The sequence below is a fragment of the Halichoerus grypus genome, chromosome 6 (genome assembly GCF_964656455.1).
Source record: "Halichoerus grypus chromosome 6, mHalGry1.hap1.1, whole genome shotgun sequence".
NCBI lineage: Eukaryota > Metazoa > Chordata > Mammalia > Carnivora > Phocidae > Halichoerus > Halichoerus grypus.
The window spans coordinates 17,719,693-17,745,501 of NC_135717.1; the positions used below are offsets into that span (position 1 = coordinate 17,719,693).

General features: G+C 42.5%; 1 protein-coding gene across 6 annotated transcripts in view; it reads left to right on the forward strand.

Moving 5' to 3' along the window:
* XPO6 (exportin 6) overlaps positions 1–25,809 on the forward strand; it is a 101,970-nt gene that overhangs the window by 18,798 nt on the left and 57,363 nt on the right. For 4 of the 6 annotated variants that reach the window (XM_078074657.1, XM_078074658.1, XM_078074660.1 and 1 more), the window contains exons 2-6: positions 10,732–10,822; positions 14,465–14,577; positions 15,355–15,552; positions 21,026–21,185; positions 23,327–23,404. In XM_078074657.1, coding sequence (XP_077930783.1) covers positions 10,732–10,822; positions 14,465–14,577; positions 15,355–15,552; positions 21,026–21,185; positions 23,327–23,404 — 640 coding nt within the window. Of the gene's footprint in view, positions 1–10,731; positions 10,823–14,464; positions 14,578–15,354; positions 15,553–21,025; positions 21,186–23,326; positions 23,405–25,809 lie in introns of those variants that run through there. The other 2 variants (XM_078074659.1, XM_078074661.1) reach the window with 2 other exon arrangements.

Here is a 25,809-nt window from a genome sequence, read left to right on the forward strand (position 1 = left end):
GATGGAATCGTGAAGAGCGAGCCTATTTTGGGCTCTATTACTTACTTATCTTAGACAGTTTTCTTGCAGAATAACTATTCTTATCATTCGCTTTTTTGATTGTGTAATTAAAGCCTTCCACTGTAATATAAATAAATAAGCATGTAACTTACATGTATTTTAGCTCCTAGTGGGATATGCTTGTTGCCCAACCAGCAGATGCAAAATTTTTAATGCCTAGGCTACGTACTATCCTCTTCAAACACAGCGTGATAGTAAACCTGGCATGTGAGAGAACTCTCGGGCTCCTCTTGCCTGTTGTATCCTGTCTCACTTTCTCTTGCCTCTTTACCCAGCCAGCTTGGAGCAGTGAGGAGCAAAGTGGGAGGGTACCAATCTGACAGAGTTTTAAAAAACTTTTTTTTTTTTTTTAAAGATTTTATTTATTTATTTGACAGAGAGAGAGAGCACAAGTAGGCAGAGTGGCAGGCAGAGGGAGAGAGAGAAGCAGACTCTCCGCTGAGCAGGGAGCTGGACATGGGGCCCGATCCCAGGACCCCAGGATCATGACCTGAGCTGAAGGCAGCCGCTTAACCGACTGAGCCACCCAGGCGCCCCTAAAAAACTTTTTATTTGGAAATAATTTGAAGCTGACAGAAAGATTGCAAGGAATGAGTAGTAGCAAGAACACTCTCATACCCTTTACCCAGACTCCGCTATTGTTAACATTTTGCCCTGTTTGCCTTATTATTTGCACCTTTTCTATGTATATATATGCACATCCATATATAAATGTATGCACAAGTAGTGTTTTTTTCTGAACTGTTGGAGAGGAAGTCGCCTACGTTCTGGCCCATTGACCCTATGTAGTGTATTTTCTCACAGGGATGTTCTCTCCAAAGCCATAGTGCAGTTATCAGCCTCAGTTAATATGACATTGATTCAGGACTTTGATCTGATCTACTGTCAGTATCCAGTTTTGTCCTTTGGCCCAATTCTGTCCTTCATAGCACTTTTTCCCCTTCAGCACAGGATCTAGCCTTAGAATCAAGTGTAGCATTTACTTGTCATGACTCTTTAATCTTTTTTAGATTTGTTTTAAATTTTTGAAACCAGGGCTCCTGTCCATTGGTAGCTAATTGGTTCTTCTTGTTTTTTGTTTTTTTTTTTAAAGATTTTATTTATTTGACAGAGAGAGACACAGCGAGAGAGGGAACACAAGCAGGGGGAGGGGGAGAGGGAGAAGCAGGCTTCCCGCTGAGCAGGGAGCCCGATGCGGGGCTCGATCCCAGGACCCTGGGATCATGAGCTGAGCCGAAGGCAGACGCTTAACGACTGAGCCACGCAGGCGCCCCGGTTCTTCTTGTTTTTATGTACTGTCCCGTATAGTACATGGATAGGTTTTCCCAGCATAAAACATACTGTCCTCTGTGTACAAGATGTTTCCTCTAATTGGTCCCCGGGGCGGGAGGGGGACAGAAAATGCTGCCTCGACTTTATCACCACCACAGGGGGACCAGTTGGACTTTCTGGCCCAGATGCCTGGCACTTAACCCTGTTTCTACCTCCTAGTCCTCAGCAGTAAACAGACCCCTTTTTTTTAATGGAAGAGACAGAATTTGACCCAAACCCAAGAAATACTGTGCAAACCCAAGAAATACTGGGAGGTATTTTTTGCCATTGGTCAGCTTGATGGTAGTTTTAGACTAAAGCAGGAAAGTGCCTTTTAATGATTAGAATTGTTTAGATGTGGCTAAAGTACATGTTTTAATCAGATATTAATCTGATCATCATGCATCAGTATCTGCATGATGATACTGTACAAAGTTATATCCATGGTTACTCCCAAAGGGTACATACTTTCAGGGTTATGCTGTAGGCAAGACAACGAGCAGCCCTTCTGAGACAAATGCATAACTTCAATCATTCGTTCCAGACACGCATTCCTGGAGTCATGGTAAGTGCTTCTGCCCTGGCCTTGCTTTCCCAGAACATGGCATGTGTCCGTTTCTTTCCTGCAGTAGAAAACGTTCTTTCCTGTAACTTCACAGAATTTTTGGAGTTACTTCACTGTACATCTGGAGCCCTAGACGACCCCTCTGCTTAGCCTTGCCTCTACTTCTCTATTAGACAGGCTAAGGGACACCTGGACACGGGCGTGGATGCGACGGAGTTGGGAGGCTTGGCTTGCTGCTCACTAGCTGCGTGCACGTGAGCAAGGCACACGGCACCCTGGGTTTCAGGGCCTGCCCTTCTGAGTGCTGGACTTCCAAGGTCCAACTGGTTTCGACACAGTTTGTTTTTAGAGAAGTGAAGTGAGATTTCTACTTAATCACGACGTGTGTTTTTTTTTCTTTCTTTTTTTTAAGGTTAGTATCTGCCATTTGAGACCCACAGAACAGAGACAGGAAGGTGGGAGAAGACCTGTGAACGGTGCCCTCCTGACTGGGGCTTCCTCTCCAGGCTTTCCTGCTTTCTAGTGTTTTGAGCCTGAGCCGGGTGACATCAGGGGGGCCACATAGATGTCACATTGATTCCCATCATGCCTTCTTTTATCTTTGTATTTCATCTCATGCTTGTACGCCGGCCTGAGGGCCAGGGGGAATTCTTTGCTCATCTGTTTTCTTTGCCATGAAGAGAGTAGTGGAGAAAGAGGGTTCTTTTGAGAGTTTGAACACCCACGATAATCCTGTTAGCTTCCCAGGAAGTTTATATGAAATTGAATGTCTTTGCTAATGGCATCTGTTGTAATAACATCAGGTATGCTTTGCATACTTTCCAGCCTTGGTCAGTAGCTAGTACAGAATCACTTTTCTCAGAAATCTTCTTTATATATAGGCGGATGGAGTAAAAACACTGTTCTGGGTATGGCACAGGAATGTCTGAAAGGGAATCCGGGATGCTAGTCTTCATTTTTTTAGGTTTGGTGTCAAGGAGGCCATGAACCTAAATATAGGAGGCTCATATGATTTACCTCCTTATAGGATATGCAGAACGTGGCTCCTGGAAAAGGTGCCAAAAAGCTTGATAAAAGCTTCTTTGAAAAAGAGCTATTTTTTTCCCCAGCATTGATTTGTAAAAAGGTTAAGCTTTATTTTTTTATTTTATTTTTAATTTTTTTTTTAAAGTAGGCTCCACGCCTAGCAGAGAGTCCAACGTGGGGCTTGACCTCAGGACCCTGAGATCAAGACCTGAGCTGAAATCAAGAGTCAGATGCTTAACTGACTGAGCCACCCAGGTGCCCCAAAGGTTATGCTTCAGAGGGGGTGTTTAAGAGGCAATTAGATAAAACATAACAAATTTTAGTCAGGGTTTGAGAAACTTGTCATGTTAGGTGCCTTAAGGGACAAAGCACCATTTATCCACCTTCAGTCTCAGTGTTTTTTAAGATAAATTGTTAGCAGTCTCCTGGTTTTTCTTTTTTGTTTTTGTTTTTAATGTTTATTGAGTGCTTGTGAGCAAAGGTCATTGTGGTCAGAGGCCCTAAAGGGGGAAATTTAAATAGTCACATGTATCTTAAATCTGGAGGGACTACCAGTATTCCTGAGAAACTAAAAGTGATACTCTCTTCTTGTTCCTTTTTCTCTCCTGAATTCGGACTAAAATATCTGGATGTGGTAGAAAGTACAGATGTGTTAGGCAGAGTCTCTTTCCAGGCACTTTATGTTCTGGTTAAGGAGAGAGGCCTAGTACCGATGAAGTGTTTGTTAACACTTACAGGTGGGGCTTTTGGCCCTTGCTTTATTCCTGACATTGTGTTCACTGTGTGCTTTACACAGATTATTTAATCCTTAGAACAATCCCCATGTGTTGGGTTCTCTTATCCCCAGTTGGGCACAAAAGGAAAAAAAGTGACAGATTAAATAACTAGGCCGAGGTTGAGGTGCATTTGGAGTCAAACCCAAGGAACCCAAGCCCAGAGCCTGTGCTCTTTCATCATGCCATGCTGAACTGACCAGAGAACAGGGCCACGGGCAAAACTGTGGTACTGATTACATGACAGAGGCTCGAGATACAAAGAAAGGAGCCATGCTGTAAACTTTTGTTTTGTGAAAAATTTCATGAAGGTAGAACTATGAATTGCAGACCCAGGAGCAAATGCAGGATGGGAATAGACATTTGCTTGGGAGACCATGGGTGTTCAGACTGGAGTGATGGCTTCTTGTGGTGAGTGATGGTGAATCAGGCATGCTTTCCTTCTCCTTTCATCTTAGTAAACTTCTCTGCATTCTTCAAAACCCAAGATATATTATCTCCTCTGCGAAGCTTTCCTTCTGTTCGTCAGACAGAGTTAGTTCCCTTTGGGCTCCTGAAGCTTTTTATACATCTGTCACTACTAGACGATGTAAACCATCATAGTCTCCTTTTTTTGTTATAGGCTCTCCCCGTCTCTCCGTCTCTTCCCCAGGCTACCTCAAGTTCCTTGAAGGGACGGTCTTACTCATCTTTATATCTCTGGGGCTTAATGCAGAGTCAGTTACTTAGTGAGCATTGAGCTTATTTGTCGAATGAATGCTGAGTTTCTCAGATCAGATTCAAAGGCTCTTTAAAGCTAGATTTAGAATAATTGGGGACAGAGAATCAATATTTAGAAGAATTTATCTGGTGGTGAAGCACAGATTGGATTGGAATTGGGGAAGCTGACATCAAGCTGGCCAGGTTAAGAGAAATTACAGTAATCTAGGCAGGAGAGGAGTAGGGCCTGGTAGAAGTAGTGGTGAGGGAAAAGGTACAAATCTAAAAGACAGTGTAAAGCAGGAACCAGCCAGCCTGATGACCTTAGTTGTGGGCATAGAAGATACAAGGAAGAGTCCAAGATTTCAGATTACGTGATCCTTCCCCTTTCAGGTTTTTCTTGTAATTTATTAGGTGATGATGGGTGTTGGTTGACTTCGCTGTTCCTTAATAAATGAGTCAGTTGTAGATAGGTCTGTGAACTGCTGAACCGTGAGCAGTGCAATAAAAGGAGCAGATAAACTCCGAGCAGGCACAGCTGAAAGCTCCTCCACTTTACAGATTTTAACTCTTTCTGGAACAGAAAACTTTGGTTTATTTTAGATACGCACATAGCTTTCTGCGAGTATCTTCTGACCCAGGTTTATTTTCAATTCCTGCCCCGGGGTTTTAATTTGCTGCTGTGGTAAGCCAAGGAACTCTTGGAGAAGCATACATAGGCTTTTGGGATTGTAATCCTTTGTGTTGTTACAAATAGGTGATGGCTCCCAGCAGTCCAGGAGTCTCCCACTCAGATGTGACCTGCAGGCCCCCAATTGCTCTCAGTAGTTGCATTAATAGAAGAAAAAACACAACTTCTAAATTCAGTATCTGAAAATACCAGCCTGAATGCTAAAAATAAGTATGACATTAGTTTTTTAAATGGTGTATGTGTATTTTCAGAAAAGTGCACAAATTGTAACGTAAAGATCATCCTTGTGTGCCTAACACTCAGATCAAGAAAATAGAATGTTACTAGTATTTCAGAATCCCTCTTCCCTACAGGTAACCACTATTGTGATTATAACACACCACAGGTTCATTGTGCTTGTTTTTAAAATTAACATACAGTGAATAATGAAGGATGTGTTTTCGCTTCTTGTACTCAACATTGTGTTTGTGAGATTCATCCATGTTGTTGCATGTAGCAATATTTATTCATTCTTGTTGTCTTATATTCTCCTGATGAATAAACAATTTATCCATTCCACTGGTGATGGTCATTTGGGTTCTTTTGACTTTTTTGGATATTATGAATAATGGTGGTATGGACATTTGTGTACCTTTTTTTTGTATATGTGTACAGATTTCTGTTGGAGTTATCAAGGAGTAGAATTGCAGGATCATAAGGTATGCGTGTGTTCAGCTGCCATTGGTTTTCTTTTTTAAAATTATTTTGTTTTAAATTCCAGTATAGTTAACATACAGTGTTATATTAGTTTCAGGTGTACGATATAGTGATTCAACACTTCATACATCACCCTGTGCTCATCATGGGAGGTGCACTCCTTAAGCCCCATCACCTGTTTTACCCATCCCTCATCCACCTCCCCTCTGGTAACCATCAGATTGTTCTCTGTAATTTAAAGAGTCAGTTTCTTGGTTTGTCTCTCTTTTTTTCCCTCTGCTCATTTTTGTTTGTTTCTTAATTCCACATGTCCGTGAAATCATATGGTATTTGTCTTTCTCAGACGACTTATTTCTCTTAGCATTATACTCTCTAGCTCTATCCATGTCGTTGTAAATGGCAAGATTTCATTCTTTTATGGCTGAATAATATTCCATTGTGTATATATACCACAAATTCTTTATATCCATTCATTTATCGATGGATACTTGGGCTGCTTCCATAATTCAGCTATTGTAAATAATGCTGCTATAAACATAGGGATGCATGTATTCCTTTGAATCAGTGTTTTTATATTTTTTGGGTTAATAAACATTAGTGTGATTACTGGAGATAGGGTAGTTCTATTTTTAACTTTTTGAGGAACCTCCATACTGTTTTCCAAAGTGGCTGCACCAGTTTGCATTCCCACCAACAGTGCATGAGGGTTCCTTTTTCTCTAAGTCCTCACCAACACATGTTGTTCTTGTGTTGTTGGTTTTAGCCAATCTGATAGGTGTGAGGTGGTATCTCATTGTAATTTTGATTTGCATTTCTCTGATGATGAATGATGATGATGAGCATCTTTTCATGTGTCTGTTGGCCATCTGGATGTCTTCTTTGGAGAAATGACTATTCTTGTCTTCTGCCCATTTTTTAATTGGATTGTTTGCTTTTTGGGTGTCGAGTTGTATCATTTCTTTATATATTGTGGATACTAACCTTTTATCGGATATGTCACCTGCAAATGTCTTCTTCCATTCAGCCAGATGGTTTTCTAAAGTGGTTATACCAGTGCATACTCCCACCAGCAGCACTCTATGCATGTTCCAGTTGCTCAGCATCCTTACCAACACTTGTTATTGTCTTTTTAATTTTAGCCATTTTGGTGAATGGGTAAACCATCGTATTTTTAATTTGCATTTTCCTGACAACTGATGAGGTTGAGCACTTAATTTTCTGTATAGGCTTTTGAATACCTTCTTACGATGAACTATTTGAGTGTCAAAAAAAATTGAGTCATTTGTTTTTCCTCTGAGTCCTCTGTTAGTTATCCTCTGTTAGCCCATTTTGTGGCTTTCTTTTGAACTCTCTTCATTGTGCCATTTGATGAATGTTCTCATTTATCCTTTCCTTTATGTTTAGTGCTTTTATGTGTCTTATTTAAGAAGTTTTCCCCTACTCGAAGGTCATGAAGATGTTCTATATTGTCTTCTAGAAGCTTTACTATTTTATCTCTCACATTTTATATCTGCAATTCAACTGGGATTTTTTTCATGTGAATGTGTCTTACTTGGTTTTAATTTAATCTTTTCTTTCCTTCGTTCTTCAAGATCTGGATCTTAAATCCCAAGCACAAGCTGGGAAGCAGTTGGGTGTATTTGAATCCTGAATGTGCTTTATAAATTAGTGCGGTGCTTGAATGGTCTTTGGGAATTGGAGCCTTCTCTTCCTACCACATCGTGGCATTTGGTTTTTGTTTTATGTTCTTTGTCCCTTTATTACCGGAAAGTGTAGTCTGCTGGAATATTACCACTTCCTTACTTGCCTTTAATTCCTAAACCCACAGCAATCTGGATTTTGGCTTCACTACCTGCTTGAAACCTCTGGCAAAGGTTCCAGTAGCCTTCGTGCCAGTTGGGGTGAATTCTCCAATATCCTTTGACCATTTGCAGGTCTTCAGCCTGTCTTTTATGTCTTTACATCTCTGTTCTGATTGTATGACTTTGGCAAGGCCTTAGTCTCCTTTTTGTCTCCTGTAGACTTAACATAGTTTCATTTTTGAAATCCAGTTGGAAAAGCCTCACTAGATATGTTTGGACAAAGCCTGTAAAGCCTGAGGACATGAATCTCCAGTTTCAAAGTGGGCCTGACCACGTTTCTTTTTTTTATTTTGGTCTGTTTTCATTTGGTATTTGAGACCAAATACAAATGATAACAGCCATAACTATGAATTAGATAATTTTTTAGAGTTAAATAGCAGCTTTACATGGGTCACTCTGAGGTAGGTATTAGTACTTACTACAGTTATCGAAGTGATTGAAAATGCAAACAGCACACTATTTGTTCTTGTTGGGAAGCACCCTACTGGGTTAGGTTTTAGAGTTTCCTTTTTCATGTAACCATCGTTTGGTGGAGAGCATCCCATCTGTGATCCTTTTGGATACTTTCATCTTTCTGCTTTTCTGCTGGAATGCTTCTTGGGTTGGAGCAGGGGAGGAGTGGATGGGACTGGGAATGGAGCTGGAATTGCATTCTTTGGAGAGATTGTCCTGAACATGCCCCAGTAGCATTTAATGCATGGCTGGTAATTGTCAAGTTCACAAACTTCTGCCTCAAGAACCAGTACAAAATAGACCTTGATGGTTGAGTGCCTGAATGTGATGAGCTCAGGTGTTTGCTAGGATCTGCTCTGAAATGATTCACTACAAGAAAAAGTTGTGGAGCAGGTGGGATTTGAAAATGTGTCCTTAGTTTTCAGGGACCCATTTTGGCTTCAGAGGAACTCGTTTATTTTAACTAAATAGCTGACTTAAGTTCAACAGATATCTTTCAATTTATGTTAATTTTTATTTTATTTTTTTGCCAGTAAGCTACTTGTGAGATTTTCCTTTGATTCTTTCATATCTTTCCAGAAACTTTTCTTAAAACAGCAAATCCTTTTTTCAAATGAAATGGGTGTCCCAAGTTGATTTATGAAACAGACCAAAGCATTCTTTTATTTATATCATTCATTTTAGGAATTTGAATTTTCAGCATTTACATAGAAAGCGAGAACAGTGAGGATGTTTTGATCAACACAGAAACTTGAAACAGGTGAAAAAGATTGCAGGCTTCTTTTAGCCTGACATTTCAATTTCTCCATTTGAAAAAATGTGTAGTGTTTTTTTTTTTTTTTTTTTAAGTAGGCTCCATGCCCAACATGGACCTCGAACTCATGACCCTGAGATCAAGAGTCACTCGCTCTACCGACTAAGCCATCCAGGAGCCCCAAAATGTGTGGTTTTTTGTTGTTGTTTTTTTTTAAGATTTTATTTATTTAATAGAGAGAGACACAGCAAGAGAGGGAACACAACAGGGGAAGTGGGAGAGGGAGAAGCAGGCTTCCCGTGGAGCAGGGAGCCCGATGTGGGGCTCAATCCCAGGACCCTGAGATCATGACCTGAGCCGAAGGCAGTCGCTTAACGACTGAGCCACCCAGGCACCCCAAAATGTGTAGTTTTTAATAAAACAGCTTAACTTGCAATCCAAGGATATTTTTCAGTTGAACTGATTCATTGGTTTGAAAAAAGAGTAAGATTCGAGGGCTAATCTTGATCATAAATATAAAATTCAGACAACTCCCAAGTGCTAAAGCTCTTGGGCAGTGATGCATCACTCAGCATGTCATTGTGAGTTGTCCTGGCACAGCCGTTCATATGTGACTGCAGCATTGGAGGGACAGCCGTGCCCGGCTCTGTTGGAATGCGGCCCCCGTGTGCTCTGCAGTGTGCTTGTTCTGCTAGTTGTCGATGGGCTGGTGCAAGCCTGACTCAGCCTCTATAATTGGTACCAGTCCTAAGTGCTGGTTTATCCACAGAGATGGCCCAGGTTCCTCAGTGTCTTCAAAAGTCAGTTACCAAGTGGAGGCCTCTGGTGATATTACAGTTTGATATGTACATTTGAGTGTGGACTTGTTTTAAAATGCAGTTTTTGTAGTCTGCCCTCACTCTGGGGGCAATGGAGAGGATGTGGAGAAGGGAGGAGGGGGGGAAGGTGGGGAGACTGGAATTAAGAGATAATTAAGAAATCAGAACTGCTCTTGGCTCTTGATTATCTCTGGGTAGATAATGCCAGTGAGGATTCAGAAATGGTCTAGGAATGCTCACCTTTCTGCAGACGGGTGAGTGAAGGAGTGTTGACTCCAACGCACTGCTTCAAATGACATCTCCTACGTGAGTGGGAGAAGAGTATATGGGTTTGGGGCTCCACATGGAAGAGGGAGAGGATGGGCATTGGGGTCGAGAGCCCCTCTCCTCTCATGCTCCACCTGAGCAGCTCTGCTGAGAATCTGGTTCTCTGTGGGTCCATGGTTGGGATGTGCTCATTTTGAGTTCCCGCTCAACTTGGCTCTTAGCTGCCTTAACCTTAGTCTCTGGTGGCTGCTCATTCGAGATTGAGAGTTGTCAGAACATGTGACTCTGGAAGTGCCTTCAGAACCCCCACGGATCCATGCAGCAGTTTAACTGCAGTTCTTCTGAATCCAAATTTGGCTAATTATTTAGACTTGGGGCAAATGTATTAGCGACAGGAAGTCTCTAGGGAGCCCTAGCCTTCTCTCCCAGTCTCTTCACTCTGCCTGTTCAGTCAGGGCCAGGGGCTGTTATTTTGCTTTTAATATATTTCCGGAATTATATTTTGAGTTATTCCCTTTTCCCTAGCATAAATAATTGAGAATCGATTGTACAGTAGCATGAATTTAGAGTATACTCAAAATTTGGGTTTTGAGCCAGCTGGGAAATTCCCTTCAGTTTTTCTGAATTCCATGCATTTGAAGAATGTTGAACCAAGATGTTTGAGGAAATAAATTACAAATGTGACCTGGAGGGAAGTGAAGAAAGTAGGAGACACGGTTACTGATCTTTTTCTTTTCTTTCAAATTCCTTTGTTAGGCATCTGAAGAAGCCTCCCTCAGGGCATTGGAAAATCTGATGACAGAATTTTTCCACGATTGTACAACCAATGAAAGAAAACGTGAGATAGGTAAGTGAAGTGTTGAGTCGTCAAGAGTCACTTAAGACGAAAAGGCCCTAGTGAGGAGGAAGGAGTTTGTTGCCTGCGCTAGTCAAGCCTGCTTGTTTCGCCTGGAATTCTTGCTCTTTTTGCTCTCATTTTGCTGGTTGGTGGCGGCTGCAAATCTAGCTGTGCAAGGACTGTAGTCCATGGGGCCCACTATCATCCAGAGTGATGGGTTTTCTTCCCTTTGGCCGAGTGTGGAAAACCCCTTCCGCTGCTTTGGTTCTTGAATTTCAGCAATGTTAAACTTACGTGAAAGAGGCCTGCGACTATTAACTTAAACAAAACCTCATGAAAGTGTCAAAATGACACGGTTTTGGTGTGTGGAAGTCTCATCCAAACCTTATCTAGTGCCCACAGGTCCTTTAACTGGTATTCCCTTTGGGGGCTTCTTGCTTCTTTTTCTACTATTGTCTCTCCCATTCTGCAAGTTTTGATGAATAAAGGCTTCAAACAACACAGAGATGTAGATATAATTACCTTGGGTCTTCTGGGAACCTCAGCTCTTTCTAGAACTTCCTTTTGAATTTCATATTCATTTACATGAACAATATTCATTAAAGCATAGCGTAAACTAGAATGTGTATTCAAGTGTCAGATCTCTGCCTCCGAGACATGAGACATGTTGCCCTGTGTTCCTGGAGTAATCCTTTTTTTCCCTCTGAGTCCTCACTTAACCCCAGAACTTCCAAACAAAAATGTTTTCTTCCCTATCTCAACCTAAAGGCTTTTCCCCTTGGATGTCTGACTGCTCTGTACTGACCTCACGTTCATTGCTTTCACCTCTGGAGAGGCCTTTTTCGGTCTCTAGGACTTGGAAGACCCATTTCTCTGCCCCACTTGGCTTCTCTAAGTCATATTGGCTAGTTGAGTGTTGTGACTGATTTTTGCCTTTGGTCCAGAGCTTGACTGGAGTCTGGGTTTCCAGGTGGCCAGTAGACCTTTGGCTGTAGCCCATTTTCTCTTGCATTCTTTGAACATCACATCAGCTCCTGGTAGTTGTGAATTTCTTACCTTTTTTTTTTTTTTTTTTTTTTTTTACTTTTAAACTTGGTGGTTTTAGGCCTGCCCTGTGCATGTTATGCCTGTCTTTTCTTAGGGAGTATAAGTAGAGAATTAGAATATTTGTAAACGGGAGTGCTGACGGAAGCTGAACCCAATAGATCATCAGGCATTTGGCTTAGAAGATCCACTCTGCTTGCTTCCCTAGATTCTCTTATTACTCTGTTGGGCTGACCCTTCTGCCTCCAGAGTGATCTTCTCGTTAGTTTTATGCTACCAGAGTACCTTATACTTAAGTAAAAATACCACTGGTGATGTTTACCAAAGCAGGTGAAGGATCTGTCCCTTACATCAGTCTGCTGTAGCCCAACACTAATATCTTTGAAGTCCTATTTTTAGCTTATTAATTGAAATGCTTTTGGTTTTTCTCTTAATTTTTTGGTTTGCAAAGCAAATATTGCTCACTTTCAGTGTTCATGAATTAAAAGTGGAACCTCTGAACTAAAATCGTATTCTAATCTGATATAAAATAGCATTAAATAGGGGCGCCTGGGTGGCTCAGTTGGTTAGGCGGCTGCCTTCGGCTCCAGTCATGATCCCAGGGTCCTGGGATCGAGCCCTGCATTGGGCTCCCTGCTCCGCGGGAAGCCTGCTTCTCCTTCTCCCGCTCCCCCTGCTTGTGTTCCTTCTCTCGCTGTCTCTCTCTCTATTAAATGAATAAATAAAATCTTAAAAAAATAATAAAATAGCGTTAAATAACCAGATACTACAAATGTCTAATTTAAATGCAAGCTAAGGGGGATCCCTGGGGGCTTGGTTCTGTATGGTGGGTGTGCCTTAGTTCAGTTCTCTTTGTACCTAGTCTTTGGAGCTTTGTCTGAATGTGTGGGCTGGAACCACTTGCTTCTTTTTTGGTATCTTAGGAGAAACTGAAGGCTTTCCTAGTGAGGTGGGAGAAAGGAAGGAGGCCTTTTATTACAGGGGCTCCACCCACCTTCCACCAAAGGCGTGTTATTAGTGCTCTAGAGATAGAGCTGTTCGCAGGGAACCTTGAGGAACAATCTGGTCATTTTCACAGTGGAGGAAGCTGGAGCCTCAAAGAGGAGCAGTGATCACCTGGAATGAGACTCCGTGAATGAGCGGCAGAGTCTCTAGCCCAGAGTTCCTCATTTCCGGCCAGAGCTCATTCTGTCTGTTTCGACTCCCGCTCTGGGATTCTTACAGACTTTCCCTTAGTTGAAAGACTAGGTCATCAGTTTCCTTGTGTGGGATTTTCAGTGAGGCTGTGGAGTACTAGCAGAACAGTGATTTTAGGATTAGAACGGGCTGCTGTACTTCCTGCTTTTCCAGGCGTGTCCTAGAATCTGTTGGGGTGTTGACGTTTATATATCTTTTTACTCTTTTAAAGTTTTTTATTTTTAAATTAATTATTTTTTTTTACCCTTTTTTTTTATTTTAAAGATTTTATTTATTCATTTGAGACGTAGAGATACAGAGAGAGAGAGAGCATGAACAGTGGGAGAGGCAGAGGGAGAGGAAGAAGCAGACTCCCCGCTGAGTCAGGAGCCTGATGTAGGGCTTCATCCCAGGACCCTGGGATCATGATCTGAGCCGAAGGCAGACGCTTAACCATCTGAGCCACCCAGGCGCCCCACCCTTTTAAATTTATGTTTATTTTGATTTTTAAAATTTTTACCCCTTTTGTGTTGTATTTCATGACCAGAGCAGCAGGTCAAGGTGACTAAGGGGCAGCGTGTCCAGAAATGTGGTGACAGATTTTTAGTGCTTGCTGTCTTGGGGTTCTGGCTGATGCTACCAGCAGTCTTAAGGAGGAGGAAAATCATTTCTAACTGATTTGATATGGGCTGGGCTGCTCCTGGCAACTTCCATGATTGCTACTCTTATTTACAGACTGTTTTTGGTGTGGTATTTTAAAATAAAACCAAATGAAAACCAAATAAAGAGAATTATCCATCTTTAATTCTCTTGCATTTTTTCCTGCCCTGCATTAATTATATAATTAATTAATATTTTCTTGTCCTGCTTCTCTAGCCATCATTTTGTGTGGGTTTGTGTGAACAGTGTGAGTCCTAAGGAAATATATATAGCCAGTACCCCAGAGGAAACAGGTTAACAATTAGCCATAGTTTATAAGGTGAAATGATCTTTTTTTTTTTGAAATGATATTTTATAACTGTCCATACTTAGGTTAAGTAAGAACTTTTTTTTTTGAGGGGGGTAGGGGCAGAGGGAGAGGGAGAGACAGAATCTTAAGTAGGCTCCACGCCCAGCACGGAACCTGACATGGGGCTCGATCTCACAACCCTGAGATCATGACCTGAGCTGAAATCAAGAGCCGGGTGCTTAACTGCCTGAGCCACCCAGGCGCCCCAGGTTAAGTAAGAACTTCAACAATGAAAATTTCTCTGCCTGAACGAGTGCCCGTAGGATCTATCTCGAAGACACGTCCAGATTTTTCTAGTTGGTTTTGGCATCAATCACATGATATGGAGAGATGTGTGTTTAAAAAACTAATGTGACAGCCTAGCCTTGTGTTGATTTCATGTCTTTTCATAGCCTTGTTTTGTTGCTATTTAACTTTTCCAGAGGAGCTTCTTGATAACTTTGCGCAGCAAATAGGAGCCTGGAGACTCTGCCTATACTTCCTCTCCAGCACTGGGAATGACTATGTCATGATGTATAGTTTAACGGTGTTTGAGGTGAGTTGTCAGATGACTCTCTACTGTTTGGAAAAGTATTTTGTGGTCACAGTGCTGGGTCGTTGGCACTGGACTTGAGCTTCAGTGTGCAGACAGCTGGAAAAGAGTGGTAGCTCAGCGCAGGGGTACCTCCCAGATGCTGCCTCTGTCGGGATGTCTGCTGTGCTGGGGCATCTTTCCATCTTTGACCCCAGAAGGGTGAGATGGGGCTGGGTCAGTAGGTAGGCTGTTGGTGGTAACATGGAACTCTTCCTTCCATGTTATCATTTAAAAGAGAAAGATAATGAAAGAAGAACAGTTTGGGAGGAGAGATGGTACCCATAATACCATTATCCCAACCACAAACATTTTCATTTATTTCAACTGTCTTCCAATTTTTGTATTTCTATGCGCATCTTTTTTTTTTTTAACCTAATTCTAATCCTATTGCTCATGCCACTAAGTGTTTATACCATTGTTCACCAAGCCATTCTTCTATTTTTGAACATTAAAGTTGTTTTTGCCATTTTTTGGTGGCCATCAGAGGCAGTGGTGTAATAGAAAATTTTACACATGGAGCTTTTTGTTTCTGTGAAATTATTTAGCAGATCTTTCCAGGAGTGAGAATGTTGTATTATAGGGTTTAAATATTCCTGGTACTCTTATTGCCAAATTGCTCTAAGCCTTTGTTTAAAAGCAGGGTTTTTTGTTTGAGATGATATAGCTAACCATTGGATGAAAACCAGTTATTTTTGTGTATAGAATGGTTAACTTAAAAGATGTATATTTGTGTTTCAGAATCTGATCAATAAAATGTGGCTTGGGGTCCCATCTCAAGATAAGATGGAAATCCGTAGCTGCCTGCCCAAACTCCTTTTGGCTCACCACAAAACCTTACCTTACTTTATCCGGAACAAGCTCTGCAAAGTTATTGTTGATATTGGCCGTCAAGATTGGCCCATGTTCTACCATGACTTTTTTACGAACATTTTACAGGTAAGGATTTACCTAAGAAAACCTCATCTCATAAATTGTAGAAGTGATTATTTCCTTGTCTTGAAGAGGAGTTTTAAGATAAGCATTTTGGAACCGTAGTAGCAAGCTCATTATAGGATAAATGATCTCATTCGCTTAACTTTGTATTCTTGAGACATGTTGTGCCTTTGTGCAGTGGCAAAAGAGGGGGAAAACCCAGTCTCATTGTTAACCTCTTGTGAAATTTTGTTCAGCAAAGATTTGAAAACCTGTTAGGTACTGCGTCAGGTGTAGGGGTACAAGGGTGAGGCCTTCAGTAGTTATAATTTGATGGGGGGGCTTGCTGTGCAAACAATAATTATCCAGCACTGTGGTAATTACTATGGTGGCATAGCATTTAGCCTCCAGGAACTGAGGTGTTTTCAGTGTTGTTGGGTGCTGGAGTAAGTGGCCAGGTTGATGGGCCAGGGCCAGGCCAGGAAGGGCCTTGCTCTTGCAGGGGGCTTTGATTTGTAATTCATAGTCCTTCCTTGGGAGCTAATGAAAAGTGTGTGAGAGGGGAGAACACATGACCACATTTTTGTGTTGGAAAGACAGTTCTGTAACAGTAGGGGTCTAGATTGCAGAGGGGCTGGAGCCCTGAGTGTGAGCGAGACAGGGAGGACCTGGCCCTGAGGCCTTTCTGGTGGGTGGAGGTGGGGCACTTAGGACACCCAGTCAAGAGGCTTTGATCAGTGACGGGGTGGTAGGGGTGAGGGAAAGGAGGTTTCTGTTTCAGGTAGCCGATTTTCTAGGCCAGGGGTGAAGGAAGAGGAAATGGATTTGGGTAGAAGATGGGGAATTCAGTTTGGCAGAAAGCGCATTCAGGATTTGTGTGTTCTGTGTATATCTAGTGAGACGTTGAGAGCTGTGGATCTGGGGCTCAAGAAAGAGATCTGGCCACTGGTCAGGATTTCGAACTCATCAGAGTAAAGGTGGGACCTAAAAGCCAGGCAGGAGATGCTGTTGTTCATTTGAATCCTGTGATGAAGTTGTAAACATTTTCATATTATTGAGATAGTTGTGGGTATGCAGGAAATGGGGATTATGTACAGTTTATAGGAATAAAATTCTCTGAAAATCAGTGTCTCGGTGACTATAAGTTCAGGATTTTCTAGAACAATACCATTTTCTAACATTCTGTCTGCTCTCTCTACAAAGCATTTGAATGATGAGGCCGGTAAGAAAAAATACAGCATCCTTATTGCTTCTCTCAAATTTCCTCAAAGTGGCACAAAAATTCTTCATTCAATTTTTTTTTTGTTCTCTATAGTGATCCATTTATCTAGAGATTTATTGGATTGATGCTGCAAAGGAGATTCATTCATTTATTCAGTAAGGTATTTGTTGAATACCAGCCGTGTGCTAACTAAACATCTGGTGGAGATAAAGTAATGAAACAAAAACAGTGTCCCTGCCTTCATGGAGCTTATAATCTCAAGGGGCAGACATCCATTAACAATAAGCAAATAAGCTTACAGGTAGTGATAAGTATGACGAAGAAATTTAAATCCAGGGTAAGGAGAAAGAATGCCAGGGGGTGTTATGTAGATGGGATGATGATAGAAGGCTTTTTTGAGGAGCAGCCATTTGAGCAGAAACCTAGGTGGAAGTGATGGAGTGAGCCATGTGGGTATCTAGGGCAACAGCATTTGAGGCAGAGGGACTAGCAGGTGCAAAGACCCTGAGTGAGGGAGTGCCATTCCCTGAGGAATGGCAAGGAGGCTAGCGAACCTAGAGTGGTAGGACATGAGGTGAGAGGTTTTCCTGGCTCTCTCTGATACACTTGCCTTCACTCCAAGATGAGGACAGTTGTGGTAACTCTCCATCGCCCCCATAGAGGGAGAATGCGTTCTTAGGTGGGTTAGTGCAGGGCATGACCTGTGAGAAGAAGCAGTGGAATGTGAGCCGGAGATGCACAGTGCTAGCCGCAGCAGGTGAGGAGGAGCCATGTTTCCACCCAGCTGGGATCACTTCCTGTGATGGAGAGCAGACATTTCCTGTCTACCCTTGAAGTATAATGTAATTACTGGTAACAAATGACAATTTGGAAGAGCATTTTTAGGTGAAGTGCTCATGAAGTTTAAAAAGGCTAGTTTTCTTTCTCTGTTCACCACTTCCCTCTTCCCACCCTTCAGAAGTGACTCTGCTTACCTCATGCAACCTTTGTGACTTTGAAACACCCCGTAGTGAAAAGAGCATGGAGAGAGCCTGTGGGTTTGGGGTCTGTGTCCATTTTTGTCACAGATCATCTTTGATTTTAGCAACTCCTGCCCCTTTGGGAGCCTCCATTTCCTTCTTTGTGAAACAAGAGGATTGGACAAAGTGATCTCTAAAATCCTTTTAGTCGTATTCTCTGCTTCTCATTTATCCATGAGAACCAGTTAGTGGCATGAAGACCATGTCTAGAATGATGGTGCTCCGTTGCTGATGGTTTTGTTTTGTTTTGTTTTTTTAAGATTTTATTTATTTGAGAGAGGGAGAGAGAGCAGGAGCAGGGGGAAGGGGCAGAGGGGCAAGCAGACTCCCCACTGAGCAAGGACCCTAATGTGAAGCTCGATCCCAGGCCCCTGAGATCATGACCTGAGCTGAAGCCAGATGCTTAACTAACTGCGCTTCCAGTTGATGACATTTTTGATAATGATGACAAAGTAAACTTTTCTTTAGGTAGTGGCAAACAAGAGCAAACTAGTTCTGGAGTCAGTCTCACCATCCTACATCCTTTTTGTTTTTTTTTTTTTAAAGATTTTATTTATTTATTTGACAGAGAGAGACACAGCGAGAGAGGGAACACAAGCAGGGGGAGTGGGAGAGGGAGAAGCAGGCTCCCCGTGGAGCAGGGAGCCTGATGTGGGACTCGATCCCAGGACTCTGGGATCACGACCTGAGCTGAAGGCAGTCGCTTAACCGACTGAGCCACCCAGGCGCCCCATCCTTTTTTTTTTTTTTTTTAAAGTAGGCTCCATACCCACCGTGAAGCTCAGTGTGGGGCTTGAACTCACGGCCCTGAGATCAAGACCTGAGCTGAGAGCAAGAGTCAGTTGCTTAACCAACTGAGCCACCCAGGTGCCCCCATACTATGATCCTTTGAATAAAGCATCTAAAAGGGTTTTTTTCTGGCTTAGTTCCCATCATTGCCTGCTTGCTGTCTGGGGTGCATAGTAGTTTGCTTTTGTTTTTAACTCTGTGATGGTTGGCTGGGTATCTATGCAATTTATGCCATCATTGTGGTGACCACATAGCAGGCCGAGGGGAGTTGATTTGGGGCCCCAGAAGGATACTTGCAGTTCTATGTGTTGGTTATACCCTTTGTAGCCACCAGAGAAGGAAGTAGTTGAAGTCGAAACTGACCTCTGCTCCTTCTTTCCCCCAAACACAAGCCCAAACATCACACCTTTTAAAGTCTATTCTTCAGATTCCTGAAATCTGCTGAGCTGGACCTGTGGTCACATTGTGCCTGGGACCAGATAATTAAGGGGCAAGCAGCATAGAAAGAATTGCCATTTCTTTTCTGATACGGTGGTGTAATAAAAATCATTGAACTTTTTCAGAAGCTCACACTAAGAACCTGAACTTCAACCTAAAAGTGCTTATTCTCTGTTAAAATAAATTGCCAAGAATTACCTATGTTACGAGCATAAATTATAAATGTGAAGATGGTAAAGGGAAACACTATTTTGCTAACAAGCCTTCTGGACACAAAGCTAGTGAGGAAAAAAATATTTGATCCGGCTGTTCTTTCAGGTAAAGAATAATTTTCAGTTGGCTTTTGCCTGGTCGTCTCCCCTTCTTCCAAATGAGAGAAAGGAGGGCTTTCGGCTGCATTTTCCATAGTGTAGGAATTTTTTACTTCTGGGAGCATAGAGCATTTCGTATCTACAGAAAAATGTATTGCCAAATGGAATATTTGGTAATATAAGGCATTCCCAGCTGAGAGAGTAAGAATGAGGGCTTTGGGGGGAAATAGAGACAAAAGAGGTAGAGGAGAAAAGCAGAAGTGTAAGGGGGTAGTGGGGGAGGAAAGTAATGGAACTCTTTATTATTTTTATTTTTTTCAATTTTTTATTTAAATTCTAGTTAGTGAGCATACCATGCAGTATTGGTTTTAGGGGTAGAATTCAGTGGTTTATCACTTACATACAACACCCAGTGCTCATCCCAACAAGTGCCCTCCTCCTTAACGCCCATCACCCTAAAGTATGGATTGATAACCCACGGGCCTCTGGATGGACGGAGATGCTTATGAAGGGTCAGTTCTTTATTCTGTAAAGAAAAGGTGCTGTGGGGATTTCTTGTTCCTCCCCTCTTGCATTTTCTCAAGTTGTTAGAAGTAGCCCAGACTTGCACAGAATGAAGAGAAAGCTTGTAGAGGATGTATTTGAAATTGTAGCCTTCAAGAGAATTGATGTAATAGCATTTTCAACACGCCGCTCATGGCCACTGTTTTTATATCATGCTGCTCCTGAGGGCAGTTGAGTTTATCCTGAGTTCACACTGTTGAAGGCATTTCCTGCTCTTTGGGATGAGCTTTCCCTTGGTCTGCAGTGGGGAGAGCTGTTTTCAAGGGAAAGGCAAGTGCCCTGCGCTGCTTCAAGTGGAGAAGAGGCGTTCTGCCTAGCTGCCGTTCCCGGTGCCCTCCTCCTCCCTTGTTTCGTAGATTGAATTATTATTATGATTAAAGAACTTATTATTATGATTAAAGAAGATGGTCAAGTGTTTCTTCAATTGTGTGTCTTTTAATAGATTGTAGCCTATAAGTCAACAGAATTTTAGTGGCAACTTGCTTTTACCAGTTTCTGGAAACTAAAAAATGAATAGTAAGTAATGCTTTGAATTTTGTGAAATTGATTAGAAAGAGCTAAGTAGGGTTATGCTCTTGAAGGTGTACCTTCTGTCTCTTGTTTAACGCAACTTACAGCATAGTGGATATTGCCGGTGATAGAAAGAGTAACTAAAATTTGCTACATAGGTATTTGCAAAATCATAACCGTAGTCGATGATGAAGTCATGGGTGGATGATGTGTATGCATGTTTCTGCTCTGCCACATGTTTAGTCTTGAACTTTCATGAAGCATGCAAAGCTTAGAAATATAAAATTGATTTAACACCCGAATGTTGGAAAGATACCACAAATTGGTTCACACATATCTCTGTCGCTAACACTTGAATCTGGGCAAAGTGACCAAGGCTCTGTTGGGATTGTGGATGTGTAAAAAAAAATTGTCATGTTAGGTGTAAAAGAGCATTGTGTTCATGGTTAGAATCTTAGTCCTTAGACTAAGATGAGAATACACTTTGGCTCCAAAAGGGACCTAACTGGACTGTAGAGCCCTGAGCGATGCGGCCTGTGCCTGCGAGATTCAGCCATGGAAGGACTTCGAGGTTTAATGTTCCTCCGTCCTCCTTGTACTTTCGTCAGCTGGACAGCCTGCTCAGAACTTCCTTTTCCCTGCAGTTGATCCAGTCCCCCGTGACAACCCCCCTCGGGCTGATCATGTTGAAGACGACTTCGGAAGAGCTGGCTTGTCCCCGCGAGGACCTCAGCGTGGCTCGGAAGGAGGAGCTGCGGAAGCTGCTGCTGGACCAGGTGCAGGCCGTGCTCGGGCTGCTGACAGGTGAGCAGTATGGCGCTGGTGCTCTGCAGTCTTGAGCAGTCGTTCTAGTTGTGACTGTGACGGAGCTGAAAAACAGAATGTGGCATGTGCTGTCTGCAGCGGGCGCGGTGTCCGGCATGCGGTAGGACCTCCGAATGTACTTGTGACCTCTTTCCTTTACTGTCTTTATGTATTGGTCGGCCTGGGAACTGTGATTAATGAGGCTGCAGGGATGTGATTGAAATGCCAAGCACTGCATTCTCAGGAAGGTGGGTGGCAAGCACCTTATTGAAAAGGATTTGAATTTAAGATCAGGAGAAGTTGGAGAACAGGAAGATGGGAAATTTGCAAATTTTGTGCAGAGAAGGAAGACCAGGTGTAGAATCAGCACCCTGTGCGCTAGGTTGTAGTTGTAAGTAGCATTTTCTTCGTCATCTTGTTTGTTTTGTCAGAGCCTTGTGACGGCGTGTGGGGAGTAAGAATAAACAGAAAGCAAAAGCAAACCGCAGAATGAGACCGGAAGGTGGGGCGAGGGTGGAGCGTGTTGGCCCAGTAGGGCCAGGCTGCTCGTGAGGAGGCACAGGTGCAGCCCTGGTCCCAGGACCCTTGAGGCATGGGTTGGGGGGGTGGTGGGGGGTGGGGGCCCAGGCTTGCTGCTGGAAGGGATGTTGTAGTGAAAAAAGCCTTTTTTTTTTTTTTTTTTTTTTTAAGATTTTATTTATTTATTTGACAGAGAGAGACACAGTGAGAGAGGGAACACAAGCAAGGGGGAGTGGGAGAGGGAGAAGCAGGCTTCCCGCGGAGCAGGGAGCCCGATATGGGACTCGATCCCAGGACCCTGCGACCATGACCTGAGCCGAAGGCAGTTGCTTAACAACTGAGCCACCCAGGCGCCCCGAAAAAAGCCTTTTAAAAAAAATCTCCAGCTCCTCTGCCTGGCTTTCCTCTTGGATGTCTAGGAACTTTTTTGTAGGGGTTACAGAAGTGCTTGACATGCAGTGGGCACTTAAAATCGGTGAAGAATGCTTGATCAGAAGTAAACTTGTCATTTGCCCCCTGTCCTTCCCTGCATCCCTAGGAGAAACCCACACCTCAGAGCATTTCATTCAGAGCACATTTATTGATGCCCCCAACTAGAGGTTACATTTCTGCAGTTAAGGACCATGTCTGATACCTCTCTATCCTACTGTGCAGACATTAAAATTTTTAAAATTGGGATTAGTTCACATAGCATAAAATCCACCATTTTACATTGTTACAACTTGGTGGTTTTTAATATATTCACAGAGTTGCATAGCGATCATACCATCTAATTCCAGAACATTTTCCTTACCGCACCCCCCCTCCCCGCCCCGAGCCCCAGGAAACCACTAATCTGGCTGTCTCTGGATTTTCCTATTTGGCCTTTTCATAAAAAAGAAATCATATAATAAGTGGCCTTTTGTGTCTGGCTTCTTTTTCATAGTGTGATACTTCAAGGTTTATCTATATTATAGTATTAAACATTTTGAAAACAGTATTTTCAAAAGCTTTTACAATCCATCATCTTATGTGGTGGGTTCTGTAAAGAGATACAGAGAGGAGTAAAACGCAGTCTCTGCCTCTAGTATGGGGTACTCTGGTAGGGGAGAAAGACAGCTAAAACCAGTGTGTTAAGAGTTATAGTAGAGGTGGGTTTTAAGCGCATGCAGAACTGAGCAGACAAAACTTTCTGGGAAAGATGACAGCTGGGTGTAACTCTGAGGGACAGATAGCAGCCATCAGTCTGGGCGGGGAGGGGGGCAGGTCAAGTTTGGAGGGAAGGAGGAGAGCAGGTCAGAGGTTGGTGTGGACGGAGTAGCACACAGTTCAGCGGGTGCAGCCTTGTGTGGCGGTGGGGCATGGCCAGATGGGCCAGCAGAGGCCTGAGGTGGAGGTTGTGTGGGATGGTGCTGTTGGCTGGGTGAGGAGGTAAGGAGTAGCAGCAGGTTTGTGGGGGACAATAAAGGGAGTTTGGAACATCCGAGTGGTGTTGTCCGGGAATGTCCACTTGGACATACGGTGGAGAGAGGGATGTTTAAATACTGATGTTTGATCAGAGATATGAGATCATTTTTCTCAGTCTGATTTTCAAAGGTTAGACTTCATTTCTCTCTTAAACTCAGTTTCTCCTTTCTTGATAGGTATCTTGGAGACTGTCTGGGACAAACACAGTGTCACTGCTGCCACCCCACCACCATCCCCGACCTCAGGAGAAAGTGGTATGGTCTGCCCACCACATATGCTCTTACTCTTTTTAAATGCAGTTTGGGGTCTCGATGGGGTAGCGATTGCTTACCTATGCCAGATACAGATGCTGATTCTTCCTTGATCTATTTTTGGCCTTTCTGCCCATGTTTTCTAAGGAGCTAGCTCTGCTTAGTTCTTCGTAAGTACTTGTACTTTCTAATATATTTTGAACAACTTATGTTGTTTCTTCCTTACCCGTCAGAAAGATGACATCTTTCCTTTGATCTTCTGTCATCCACCTCCATCCCCTTCAGTTTACAGCTCTTGGTTGTCCCTTCTGGTTTGTTTTTTGCTTTTTCTCAGATTTCGTGGTGTCTTGCTCATGCTGGGGTTAGCATGTGCCCGTGGGCTTGATAGGTCTGCTGTGCAGTTACGCAGGGGTCAAGGTCGCAAGAGCTGGTTGGCTTCCTGAAGGAGGAGGGGGGAGGGGGAGGAAGAGGATGTGGAGGGCTTTCTTCCCTACTTGGGGCTTAGGGAGGATGAGGTCAGTTCAGAATAATTTGATCAAGTGTGGGCATATTTGCAGTCAGTAACTCATTTACTGGCGGCTAATTATCCACAGTTATATTAATACCTTTTTCAAAAGTCAAAGTGCAGTTTGCCTAAAAATGGCTACTTTCAATGGTAGATAGAAAGAGGAAATTGTGTCTGAGCAGAAACTTTTAGTTTCTGAATGCTTGTGTTTTACACTGAATGATTACAAATGCTTTTCAAGTAGAGTACGTCCTGTGAACTGCACACATTTTTTCCTCTACCGTAAAGGTTGGTATGGCTAATGAAAGATTTCCCCATCTTTCTCCTTTACCCCAGGAAACAGGCTGTTGAAATCAGACCCCTCCAAGCCTGAGCTGTTTCATGTAGCCTGTTGTTGTTAGTAAGTGGAAGTTAAAATTCTTTCAGAGCTACTGTGGAGCTGAAAATATAGCATGAAGTTTTGAGGACAGCTCATAGTATACTAATTTATTCCAAATTCCATTTATCATACTGGGATTAAAAACTGTTAGAGAGTTATTTGTCACACTTGTTAGATTAAACACTATTACAGAGTTTGAGAGTGTATTAAAAGCCGACAGGGATTTGAACTTTATTTGTACTTGGTAGCTTTCATTTTCAACGTGGATATTTGAGATGACTTAGCAGATTTATATTTTGCAATATTTGATGATTAAAGAAAAAAATTGCAAATGAGGCAGAGCTTTGATTTTTATGAGTGTACGCTTTGGAATCTCCTGCAGTTTGGCTGATCTTAAAATGTGTCATTTCATTTAAATAATAGTTAGCAAAGATTAGTTCTGTTGGATTGGATTTGGTTTTAGGTAGGTGAATACTGGCTTAGCATTCAGTTTGGAGTTAGCAGTTTGCTCTAGTAAAACTTGTTTTTCAGAAATCATTTTCCAATGCCAAAAGCTGTGTGTTTTAGTTGGCTTTGTTCAGCTGCATGTTCTGAGCAAACTCCATTTCTGCTTTGATAGACCTATTTTCCTGGAGGCCAGGTTGGGGAATATCAGATAATACAAATCAAAAATATATGCTTGCCTCTCTTCTGCGTTGCCTAAGTTTTGTTGATGAGGTAAGGTGAAACACAGTATGAACTAACTTGACATTGCCATATAAACAGAACCTAAAAATGTGGTGCGTACTTCTTGAAAATTGCCTATTAGGCACTATTAAAACATTTTTGAAGTCTTGAATTTTAGTATTTGAGAAAAGGCAAAATAAATGGAGACTGCTGGGGGCCTGGGAAGTGAAGTAGGCTTGTAAGCTGGTGTACTTCTCCTTAAAAAACAATAGGCTTACACGTTCATGTGATACGCCTTTTTTCTGTTTATGACGGTTGCAAGTGAAGCTGTCAGAACTTGTTCCATTATTTGGACAGTGCTGATGATTTAATTAACATTTGTTTTGATGGTTTTGCTCAACTGCCTCTGTGCACTGAAGACACCAAGTGAAGCAATAAAACTTCTAAGAAAATTGTTTAGCTTTAGTGACCATAAGCTCACTATTGTGGAGGAAAATCATTCTGAGAAACCTTAGTGAGTAAAGGAAACCCAGATACTTCGTCCCGTCCCCCCCCCCCCCCCGCCCCCGTTGGCACTCTCTGCCCTACCCGAATCCCCACACAGCTCTCTGGCAGCCCCTTGGCTTTTGGCATTTTTTTCCTCATACGCTTTCTGGTAACATCGATTTTGGTCTGATCACTTTCAAAGAACAAAGCCCAGGAACTAGTCCCTGCAACGGCTACTCTAACAGTCTGGATATAGAAAAAGCTTTGAAGGGCGCTTGTGGTCTGCTTCTCAGAATAGTTCCTCAAATTGTTGCCTTATCTTTTAAACTGGCCTCACTAGACCAGAATCCTGTGACATAGATGATGGTTTTA